General features: G+C 44.1%; 1 protein-coding gene across 1 annotated transcript in view; it reads left to right on the forward strand.

Moving 5' to 3' along the window:
- The window catches only part of LOC115475651, a 451,633-nt gene that overhangs the window by 308,878 nt on the left and 130,211 nt on the right, over positions 1-12,544 (forward strand). Inside the window, exon 17 of the mRNA XM_030211552.1 lies at positions 6,493-6,546. Coding sequence (XP_030067412.1) covers positions 6,493-6,546 — 54 coding nt within the window. The remainder of the gene's footprint in view (positions 1-6,492; positions 6,547-12,544) is intronic.

The following is a 12,544-nucleotide window of genomic DNA, read 5'->3' on the forward strand; positions in this document are numbered from 1 at the left end:
CTTTGCTTCAGTTTTCACCGAGGAAGATTTGGGTGGGATACCGGTGTCGGAAATGGTATTTCAAGCGGACGAGTCGGAGAAACTTACTGACTTCACGGTAAACCTGGAGGACGTAATGGGGCAGTTCAGCAAACTGAAGAGTAGCAAATCTCCTGGACCGGATGGTATTCATCCTAGAGTACTGTTAGAACTGAAAAATGAGCTTGCGGAGCTACTGTTAGTGATATGCAATTTATCCTTAAAATTGAGTGTGGTACCGGAAGATTGGCGGGTGGCCAATGTAACGCCGATTTTTTAAAAAGGTTCCAGGGGAGATCCAGGAAATTATAGACCGGTGAGTCTGACGTCGGTGCCAGGGAAAATGGTAGAGGCTATTATCAAAAACAAAGTTACAGAGCACATCCAAGGACATGGATTACTGAGACCGAGTCAGCACGGCTTTTGTGTGGGGAAATCTTGCCTGACCAATTTACTTCAATTCTTTGAAGGAGTAAACCAACATGTGGACAAAGGGGAGCCGGTTGATATTGTGTATCTGGATTTTCAAAAGGTGTTTGACAAGGTACCTCATGAAAGGCTACAGAGGAAATTGGAGGGTCATGGGATAGGAGGAAATGTCCTATTGTGGATTAAAAACTGGTTGAAGGATAGGAAACAGAGAGTGGGGTTAAATGGGCAGTATTCACAATGGAGAAGGGTAGTTAGTGGGGTTCCTCAGGGGTCCGTGCTAGGACCGCTGCTTTTTAATATATTTATAAATGATTTAGAGATGGGAGTAACTAGCGAGGTAATTAAATTTGCTGATGACACAAAGTTATTCAAAGTCGTTAAATCGCGACAGGATTGTGAAAAATTACAAGAGGACCTTACGAGACTGGGAGACTGGGCGGCTAAATGGCAGATGATGTTTAATGTGAGCAAGTGCAAGGTGATGCATGTGGGGAAAAAAGAACCCAAATGATAGCTACGTCATGCAAGGTTCCACGTTAGGAGTTATGGACCAAGAAAGGGATCTGGGTGTCGTCGTCGATAATACACTGAAACCTTCTGCTCAGTGTGCTGCATCAACACCAAAGGTTTTCATAAACAGTCTAGCAGTCATCGCAGCATCTCCATGCAGACTGGGATGTACATGTTTCCCTATCTGGATGATTGGCTTGTCAAGAACACATCTCAGGAAGGGACAAAAGAATCAATACAAGTTCATTCTCAATTACCCCAAATCACACTTAAGCCTACCATAAATATTGAACTTTATAGGAACCCTGCTAGAAGTGATTCCATTTTATGGTGAGTAAATTAATAGAAACGCTTCTAAACCAGAGAATAGAGAAGTTTCTGGAATCAAATGGATTGCAGGACCTGAGGCAGCATGATTTTACTAGAGAAAGGTCTTTTCATCAGACTAATCTGTTTAATTTAATTAACTGGGTTACCAAACAGTTGGATTTAGGGGGAGAACTAGATGTGATGTACTTAGATTTTAGTAAAGCCTTTGACACAGTTCTACATAGGTGATTGATAAATAAACTGAGTACCTCGGTCTGGACAAAAAAGTCACTAACTGGGTTAGAAACTAGTTTAGTGGAAGAAGACAGAGGGTGATGGTAAATGGCGTTCACTCAGAGGAAAAAGTGGTGTACCTCAAGGTTTGGTTCTTGGCACAACTTTTTTAAACATCTTTGTGAGTGATATTGCAGTAGGGCTGTTGAGTAAGATTTGCTTCTTTGTGGATGATACAAAACTTTGTAATATGGTAGATACTCCTGATAGTGTGGGTAGCATGAGGAGGGATCTAGCAAAGCTAAAAGAATGGTTCAGAAATTTGCAACTAAGATTTAATGCTAAAGAATGCAGGGTCATGCACTCGGGCTACAAAAACCCAAGGAAACAGTACCATTTAGGCATAGGCGCCCCGTATAAGAGGCTTCCAGCCCAACCGTAACCTTCCCCTTGCTGCTACCCCCGCCCCCCCCCCCAAACGCGGGGCTGCCTGGCACTGCAGCCAAGCAGCTCTCGGAAGTTTCCTCGCTCCGATCCTTCCCGCCCTCAGCTGAGCTTCCCGATGACAGCCTTCCTCTCTCCATTTCCCCCCCCCCCCCCCCAGCGGCGCGTGTTTACCTGTTTTACTTTTAGTGGCAATGAGTGGTGATGGCAGTGATGAAAAAAAAAGCACTGCGGGCTCCTCCAGCTTCTCCCTTCCCTTCCCTCACACGTCCCTCCCGCCCTCGCGGAAACAGGAAATACGTCATCGCAGAAGGCGGGACACGAGTGAGGGAAGGGAAGGGAGAAGCTGGAGGAGCCCGCAGTGCTTTCTTTTTCATCACTGCCATCACCACTCATTGCCACTAAAAGTAAAACAGGTAAACACGCACCGGGGGAGGGGGGGAACAGAGAGAGGAGGGCTGTCATCGGGAAGCTCAGATGAGGGCGGGAAGGATCAGAGGAAACTTCCGAGAGCTGCTTGGCTGCAGTGCCAAGCAGCCCTGCATTTGGGGGGTGGGCAGCAGCAGATAATGACCTGGGTGATGGCACACACAATGAATTTCTCTTTTTTGTTCTGTTTTTTTTTTTTCACACTTTGTGGGGTTCCTGCAGAGGTTTGGTCTGGATTTTATGCAACGAGGTCACTGCATGAAGGAACTGAGTGAAACATGTTGAGAAAATTTTTGCTACTCAGTTATTCTCTCTTCCTTGGATTGCCTCCTCTGTGAATGGATGCGAGCATTTCACAATGTGTCCCTGAACCCTGCTTTAGGTTCATACAGATAATGATTCAGCATAGACATTGTTCTTTGTAAAGGATTTGTTCTTTTTCCAGACCTTGTTGCAGTCTTAGCCTCTTAGCCATGTCCAAGTCAAATATTAAGTTCAGGATGTCCAAATATATATGTTTGAAAGCATTCTCATGTTCACGGAAGTCAAAGTAATTATTTAAAATTACAGAGGAAATACCAACTTTATTTCTATAGCAGTGGTTCTCAAGCAGGTCTTGGAATATGCCCTAGACAGAGGGTTTCATGATATCCACAAAAAATGCCTTACAAACCTTCATTTCTCTTGCATATATTTGCATATTTTGCAGGTAAACATACATGTTGACAGTCTGAATTTTCCGTATGGGTGGTATATTGGTGTATTAGGGTCTGCCCAGTGTAATATTTATGTTACAGTAAGGTTCTGAGTGTGTTTTTGCACAAATTTGTGCATAGTAACATAACATACATAGTAGGTGACCGCAGAAAAAGACCTGTACGGTTCATCCAGTCTGCCCAACAAGCTACTTTATATGTATGCCTGACCTTGATGTTTTCCAGTTGAGCGATTGTGGTTAGTATATTCTTTGAGCAACCACTTTCTTCTTTGACATATGATACATATCTAATATCTACATTTAATAAAAGGTATTAATTGTGACTTTTATTTTTGCTTATTTTTTTTCTGTGTTGTCAGACAATTATGGATATAAGGTCCGCCCCTGGCCCCACCCCTAACCCCACCCCCTTTAGCCTCCCCAAACAGTTGGGCCACCGACCGCCTATACATTTAGGGGAGGAAGTTCTTCTGTGCTCAAAAGAAGAGCGAGACTTGGGGGTGATCATTTCTGATGATCTTATGGTGGCCAAACAGGTAGAAAGGGCAACAGTCAAAGCTAGAAGGATGTGTGGGTGCATAGGAAGAGGAATGGCCAGCAGGAAAAAGGAGGTGATAGTGCCTCTGTATGTCTCTGGTGAGTCCACTTAGAGTACTACGTGCAATTCTAGATATTGCACCTTCAAAAAAATATAACCAGAATGGAGTCAGTCCAGAGGGGACTACTAAAATAGTCAGTGGTCTTCATCATATAGAGATAGACTCATAGACCTCAGTATGTATACTTTGGAAGAAAGATATGAGAGAGGAGATATGAATAAAACTTTTAAATATCTCCCCAGCAGGGCCGTGCCTAGGGTCTCTGGCGCCCCCCTGCAGACTATCAGTTGGCGCCCCCCCCCCCCCCCCCGTGAAAATGATCGCTCACCACTTGCCACACTGACAGGAATTGTCAGCAATATTCTTAGAAACAAATTGCTATACATTGCAAAATAAGATAGCAGATGTAAATTCTCAAAGTGGACATATTCCAAACACTAAAATGAAAATAAAATGATTTTTTTCTACCTTTGTTGTCTGGTGACTTTCTTTTTCTGATCATGCAGGCCCAGTATCTGATTCTGCTGCTATCTGTCCTCTTAACTCCGTTTCCAGGGCTTCCTTTCCATTTATTTCTTTCCTTTCCTCCTTTCTTCTTCATTTCTGGTCCTCAGCTTCTGCCTATTTTCTTCATCCATGTGCAGTTTTTCTCCTCTCTTCCTTTTCCCTCATTTCATCTCCTTCATCTCTCTTCCCTCCCCTCTATGTCCAGCAATTTCTCCTCTGTCCCTGAGCCCTGCCCTCCCATCCATGCTCCTCTGTCCCCTGCCCCCTCCATTCATTCCTATCCAGCAATTCTCCTCTCTCCCTGAGCCCTGCCCTCCCATCCATGCTCCTCTGTCCCCCTCCATTAATCTCTATCCAGCAATTCCCCTCTCTCCCTGAGCCCTGCCCTCCTATCCATGCTCCTCTGTCCCCTCCATTCATCCCTAATTCCCTATCCAGCAATTCCCCTCTGTCCCTGAGCCCTGCCCTCCCATCCTTGCTCCTCTGTCCCCCTCCATTAATCCCTATCCAGCAATTCCCCTCTCTCCCTTCCATGACCCCCCCCCTCGCATCCATGCTCGTCTCTCCCCTGCCCTCCCGCTCCCATGTCCCAGTTGGCCTGGCCCGCCCTTTTCTCCCCCCCCCCTTCGCATCCCTGCTCCTCTCTCCCCTGCCCTCCCGCTCCCATTGTTCAACTGCCCGCTCTCTTCTCTCCCCCAACATCCCTTTTCTTTTTTTTTCTTTTTAAATTTACCTCCGTGGCGGTCCAGCAGCGCAGCGTCATGAAGGAGGCAGCACTCCCGACATCTCTAGCCTTCCCTTAGCTGTGTTCCGCCTTCTTCTGATGTCAAGGAAATGACGTCAGAAGAAGGCGGAACACAGCGAAGGGAAGGCTAGAGACATCGGGAGCGCCGCCTCCTTCACTGACGCTGCGCTGCTGGACCGCCACGGAGGTAAATTTAAAAAGGAAAAAATAAGAAAAAGGGATGTTGGAGGGGAGAAGAGGGCGGGCAGTTGAACAATGGGAGCGGGAGGGCGAGCGAGGTGAGCATGGTGCGGCGGCGCCCCCCAGAGGGAGGCGCCCCCCTGCCATGCTTACCCCGCTTACCGTGTTGGCACGGCATAAATGCACAAGAGGAAGGTCTCTTTCAACTGACAGGAAACTCTGAAATGAGAGGGCATAAGATGAAGTTGAAAGGGGATAGACACAAAAGTAATCTAAGGAAATAGTTCTTTACAGAAAAGGTGGTGGATGCGTGGTACAACCTCCTGGTGGAGATGGTGGAGGTGGTAGAGACAAGTATTGTACTTCCAATTGAGGCGAGAATATTATGTTTTATTGTTTTCTTTTTAAGATTTTACAAGGGGATGCTCCAACTTACATGAATGATCTTTTTGAGTTCCCCCTAACTACAAAGATATGTGTAGTCTCTTTCATTCTCCAAATCCTAGGGGGAAAACATTAATAAAACTATTCAATTCCTGCTTGGCTTTTCAAGCTGCAAAACTCTGGAGAATTCTTCCAACCCATTTAGGGCTATTTCTGACTATGGACAATTTAGAAAACTTTTTAAAAGTTCTGTATTTCAAATATGTGTTATATGCCAGTGGATTTAGGTGGATGTATTGATTGAATTGTATACTTTGGTTGTAATTCTTGGGATTTTGTCTTTTAAACTGTAATCCACATTGAATTTGATGGGGTTTTTTTTAGGCATATGCGGAATAGAAGAATAAATGCTATGCTGTGTTATGCTATGTTATCTGAACTCAAAAATTCACGGGACAGGCATGTGCAATCTCTTAGGGGGAGAAAGAGAGAGTGGATAATATGGATGGGCAAACTGGAATGGCCATCTGCCTTCTTTTTTTATGTTTCTATGTTAATTGCTTGAATACCTGGATTTTCAGATATGTGCTCCAGGCATTTCACATAGAATTAAGTGGCTCTTTTATTAAACTGCATGAAAGATTTGCATGTTAAGTGTATTCACAGTTAGCATAGATGCACTTGCCACCTCATATTTAAGAGGCGGCAAATATATCCACATAAACTGCAGCAGTAATAGCGCTCGGTAAAATACCACATACTAACTGCAATAGGCAGTTGATGCCCAATCCCTGCCCATAACTTGCCCTTTTCCCAGTCCATAACAGGTTATGCCGTTACAGTGTAGTAATGTAATAGTTACTGTGCTTGTGTGTTAACAGCATGTGCTAATTTATACCCTAGCTACTTAGCATAATTTATTCAAAGGTCCCTATGACACCATTTCTGTACTAATAATGAGAATATATCTATTTTATTTACAGCATCATGGATATTTAAATTCTTCAATCCTAACATTCCAGCTGCAGAGTTACTGAGTGAGTATAAAGTAATATTTATAGATAACATGGATAGAGACTATAAACTACAGGAATAATGAAGGGAAAAAAACGTGTGTGGGGGGGGGGGGGTGGCAGAGGTCTGGGAGTCAGAGGTCTTTACAAGGGTCTTTTCTTGAAGTTGGTGGAATTACATGATTGTCTATGTTTGCCAAACTAGTTCAGTAGATGATTTTGAAAGTAATATGAAAAGATTAAAAAAAAAAGTATAATCATTCATCCCCCGCCCTGTTTACTACGCCGCACAAGCGACTGCCACATGGCGACGACACGGCCCATTCAAAGTGAATGGGCTGTATCAGCATTAGCGCACCACCAGCCGTTAGAACAGCTTAGTAAACAGGGGGGTCAGACTTGGTAGGACCATAAATTCTGTTAGAATAGGAAAGCTCTTGTATATCAGGTAAAATTATAGATATTTTAAGACTGGGAATAAAAGGTCCATTTTATATAGGTTGAAAAATATAGTAACGTGGAGGGGCATAATCAAACTGGGCCGACCATCTCTAAGGTCGCCCATCTCTAAGGACATCCCGGCGAAGGTGCGGGGAAACCCGTATTATTGAAACAAGATGGGCTTCCATCTTTCGTTTCGATAATACGGTTGGGGATGGCCAAATCTCAACATTTATGTCAACCTTAGAGATGGGCACCCTTAGGGATGGTCGGTCCCGGTTTTCGGCCATAATGGAAACCGAGGACGTCTATCTCAAAAACGTCCAAATCCAAGCCCTTTGGTTGTGGGAGAAGCCAGCATTTGTAGTGCACTGGTCCCCCTGACATGCCAGGACACCAACCGGGCACCCTAGGGGGCACTGCAGTGGACTTCACAATTTGCTCCCAGGTGCATAGCTCCCTTACCTTGGGTGCTGAGCCCCCCCAACCCCCCCAGGTCCGCCTGCCTGACATACACTGCACCCACTACAACTGCTCCAGGGGAGAAAAGGCCTGGGGGAGGAGTTAAGATGGCGCCCAGTGCTTGATCGCGTATCGAGTGGAGTCTGCTTTGAGCCTCATTCCACTGTCTGACAAGAGTTTTTCTAAATGTCGCATACCAAGAGGAAGGGGACGGTAAAGGGTTTACCACCGTCATCCCCATTACCTACCACGACTCAGCAGACGATCCTTAGATATACGACGAGCACTCCATTACAAACCGGAGCGAGTCCTGCTGATAGCTCTGCTGGAGGAGCGGCAGAACTACTAGGACCTGAAACATCTTTATCGCCCCGGGTGTTAATCCGCCACCTTGCCCTGCTGAGCTGCGTGGAACAGTTGGAATCACTCGGCGACCGGAAGGTGACGTTTGGGGTAATTCTGACGGTGGCCCCCTATGACAGATTGCGGCAGAAGATAAGACTCAAGAGATGACAATGGCGTCGCCCAAGCTGGTTTCATTGCAATCCATTTGGGACCTAATTCAAGAAATGTCTGTAATACTTACTAAAACAGCACAAGATACTTCTTCTCTAGTAAGTAAAGTTGAAACTATTGCTTTATCTCTGGAGACTCATAGACAGGATACTGATTCAAAAATAACACAGTTGCAAACAGAGGTGGTAAATTTGAAAACGACGACAGAAACTCTTGAACAAATTGAAAATCATAACCGCCGGCTAAACCTGAGGGTGCTAAATTTTCCTATAGCGACGGGGATTTACCCCATTGGACTTCCTAAAAAAATACTTGGTAGAGATACTTAGATACCCTCAGGAGACAATTCCACCTCTGAATAAAGTTTATTATTTGCCACCTCCGAAAACAACAAATGCGAAATTAGTGACTTCACAAAATGTACCTGCTGAAGGAATTCAAGATTTAACTGCTTTGTTGGAGGACTCTATGTCGGAGATTGAAGTAAGAAGAACTTTAATAGTCTCCTTCATATTTGAACAGGACTTGAATGCCTTACTTAGGCTTTACTTTAAAAATTCAGCAAAGCTTTTTTTACGGTCAAAAGATCTGGATATTTCCAGATGTGGTAAAAACAACACAAGATAAGCGGAAGAAATTTTTGGCTTTTAGGGAAGAAGTTAAGAATATGGGTGCTAAATTTTTACTTGCCTACCCTTGTAAGTGCTGTGTTAAATATTTAGGAAACAAATATGTTTTCTTTGATCCTAACCAATTACAAATTTTTTTGAATTCAAAACGTATGGGTAACTAGATGGTATTGTCAATGAGGGAACAACAGATTAAGATTTAAATAGTGATGGAACTTCTGGACAGGCCTATTTCCTTTAAAATGTTTTTAAAACTATTTTCTCCTCAATTTGCATCCTCCCCCTCCCTCTATTATTGTGGTCTAAGAAGTGTTTATTTTTCTTTCTGTATATCTGTTTAGACATTACTTATTGTAATGATTTCTTTTCGTGTTACTGAATGCAAGTTGTCTTGTATAAATATATAAAAGCATAATAAAAAAAAAACTGCTCCAGGGACATGCATACTGCTGTCAGGGAGCTGGGACATTTGAGGCTGGCAAAAAATATTTTAAAAGTTTTTTTTAGGGTGGGAGGGGGTTAGTGACCGCTGGGGGAGTAAGGGGAGGTCATCCCTGATTCTCTCCGGTGGTCATCTGGTCAGTTGGGGCACCATTTTGAGACTTGGTCGTAAACAAAAAAGGACCAAGAAAAGTCGGCCAAGTGTTCGTCAGGGACGCCCTTCTTTTTTCCATTATTGGCCGAGGATGCCCATGTGTTAAGCACGCCTCAGTCCCGCCTTTGCTATGCTTCCGACACGCCCCCGGGAACTTTGGTCATTCCCGCGATGGACTGCAGTTGAGGGCGCCCAAAATCAGCTTTAGATTATGTTGATTTGGCCGACCCTGGTAGAAGGACGCCCATCTCCCGATTTTTGGTGAAAGATGGGTGCCCTTCTCTTTCGAAAATAAGCATGATAGTAACATAGACAGATAAAGATATGAATGGTCCATCCAGTCTGCCTAAAAGGTAAACTCATTTTACATGGTATGTGATACTTTATATGTATACCCGAGTTTGATTTCTCATCGCCATTCTCAGGGCATAGATCATAGAAATCTGCCCAGCACTCTTCTTGCACTAAAAGTTCTGAAGCTAACATCGAAGCCCCTTAAAATTTACACTCCAGCCCATCCATATCTATTCAGTTACAATCAGGGCGTAGACCATATAGAAGTCTACCCAGCACTGGTTTTGCTTCCCAATTACCGGCGTTACTACCCAATCTCTGCTAAGATTCCATAGATCCATTCCTTCTAACCAGGATTCCTTTGTGTTTATTCCACGCATGTTTGATTCCATTACCATTTTCATCTCCACAACCTCCTGAGTCTGCTCCCCTTCAACCTCATTTCATGTCCTCTAGTTCTACCATCTTCCCATCTCGAGAAAAGGTTTGTTTGTGGATTAATACCTTTTAACTATTTGATCATCAGTATTATATCACCTCTGTTTCTCCTTTCCCCCAAGGTATACATTTTCAGGTTGGCAAGTCTCTCCTCGTATGGTTTGCAATGCAAATACCATACCATTTTTGTAGCTATTCTTTGCACCGCTTCCAATCTTTTTACATCTTTAGCAAGATATGGCCTCCAAAACTGAACACAGTACTCCAAGTGGGGCCTCACCAATGACTTGTAGAGGGGCATCAACACCTTCTTTCTTCTGCTGGTTATATCCCTCTCTATGCACCCTAGCATCCTTCTGGCCACAGCCGTCACGCTTACTAATCTCTCCACTCCTATACAGTATCTCTCTTTTGGTTTTCTGCATCCCAAGTGCATCACTCTGCACTTCTTGGCATTAAATTTTAACTTTCACAATTACAATTTGGGTTTTATTCACTTAAACTGGTTTTGGGAATTATATATTCTATTTAACTTCTCACCAGCATATAAGTTTTATGACTCCATGTTCTTATATCTTGCCTGTATATAATATATATTTTTATTTTTTTATTATGCAGTGCTCAGTGTTTGTTATAGTGCTCAATTGCCATTACTTGTGATAACAGCATACAGCTCAATAACCCATGAACATCATTGCACTGAGCCTACCTTCCTGCCTCTAGCCTCTATAAGAATGTTAGAAATTGTTTATACAATTATTATTATTATTATTATTTATAGCATTTGTATCCCACATTTTCCCACCTATTTGCGGGCTCAGTGTGGCTTACAATACATGGAGGGGCATAATCGAACAGAAACGCCTATCTCCATGGGCGTTTATCTCCGAGAATGGGTCCGTGAAGGGGCGGACCGAATCGTATTTTCGAAAAAACATGGACGTTTATCTTTTTTTGAGCTGGGCGTTTTTGTTTTTCAGCGATAATGGAAACCGAAAACGCCCAGCTCAAAAACGAATAACTCCAAGACATTTATTCTTGGGAGGGGCCAGGATTCGTACTGCACCGGTCCACCTCACATGCCAGGACACCAACCGGGCACCCTAGGGGGCACTTTACAAAAAAAAAAAAAGGTAAAACAGCTCCCAGGTGCATAGCACCCTTCCCTTGGGTGTTGAGCCCCCAAAATCCCCCTCAAAACCCACTGCCCACAAGTCTACACCATTACTATAGCCCTAAGGGGTGAAGGGGGGCACCTACACGTGGGTACAGTGGGTTTGGGGGGGCGGTTTGGAGGGCTCCCATTTACCAGCACAAGTGTAACAGGTGGGGGGGGGGGGGATGAGCCTGGGTCCACCTGCCTGAAGTCCACTGCTCCAGTGACCTGCATACTGCTGCCAGGGAGGTGGGTATGACATTTGAGGGTGAAAATAAAAAGTTGTGAAACGGCATATTTTGTGGTGAGAGGGGGTTCGTGACCACTGGGGGAGTCAGGGGAGGTCATCCCCGATTCCCTCCAGTGGTCATCTGGTCATTTAGGGCACTTTTTGGGGCCTTATTCGTGGAAAAACAGGGTCCAGGAAAAGTGCCCTAAATTCTCGCTAAAAACGCATATTTTTTTTCCATTATCGGCGAAAGGCACCCATCTCTGATCGGCAGATAACCACGCCCCAGTCCCGCCTTCACCACGCCTTCGACACGCCCCCATCAACGTTGTCCGCATCCGCAACGGAGTGCAGTTGAAAACGTCCAAATTCGGCTTTTGATTATACCGCTTTATTCGTTTTTGGGAGATAAACGTCTATCTCCCGATTTGGGTCACAATATAGGCGTTTTTCTCTTTCGATTATAAGCAGGATAGTGAATAAAGGAGATACATTTTGTTACAATTCAATTATGGGTTACATCATGAAGGGTTATGGGAGGCAAAATCAAGTATCATTAGGAAAAGAGAACAGTGGAGTGTAACAATGGGGAAAATGATAAGGGCGATAGGACGATAATAAGAAACATTTGGGTATAGCGATTTAACTATAGGTAGAGTTCTAAGTGCGGTGAGGATATGGGGGAAGAGAATTCAGAAGAGAGTGTGTTGATGCACTTCTGTTAGTTTGTATGGACTTCATGCGTTTTGATCCTTGCGATAAGTTTTATCAAAGAGATGAGTCTTCAATAGTTTGCGGAAGTCGGTTAATTCGTAGATCGTTTTCAGGTTGCGTGGTAGTGTATTCCAGAATCGCGTGCTCATATAAGAGAAGGTTGATGCGTGCAATACTTTGTATTTTATGCCTTTGCACATAGGGAAGTGGAGGTTGAGGGGTGTTCGGGATGATCTTTTAGCATTTCTGGGTGGTAGGTCTATTAGATCAGACATGTATGCAGGGGCTTCACCATGAATGATTTTGTGAACTAAGGTGCATACTTTAAAAGTTATACGTTCCTTGAGTGGGAGCCAGTGTAGTTTCTCACGTAATGGTTGTGCACTTTCGTATTTTGGCTTTCCGAAGATGAGTCTGGCAGCTGTATTCTGGGCTGTTTGAAGTTTCCTCAGTATTTGCTCTTTGCAGCCTGCGTATAGTGAGTTGCAGTAGTCCAGATGGCTGAGTACGAGTGATTGCACTAGGCTGCGGAAGACAGATCTTGGAAA

Source organism: Microcaecilia unicolor, chromosome 8 (genome assembly GCF_901765095.1).
Source record: "Microcaecilia unicolor chromosome 8, aMicUni1.1, whole genome shotgun sequence".
In the NCBI taxonomy this organism is placed as follows: Eukaryota; Metazoa; Chordata; class Amphibia; order Gymnophiona; family Siphonopidae; genus Microcaecilia; species Microcaecilia unicolor.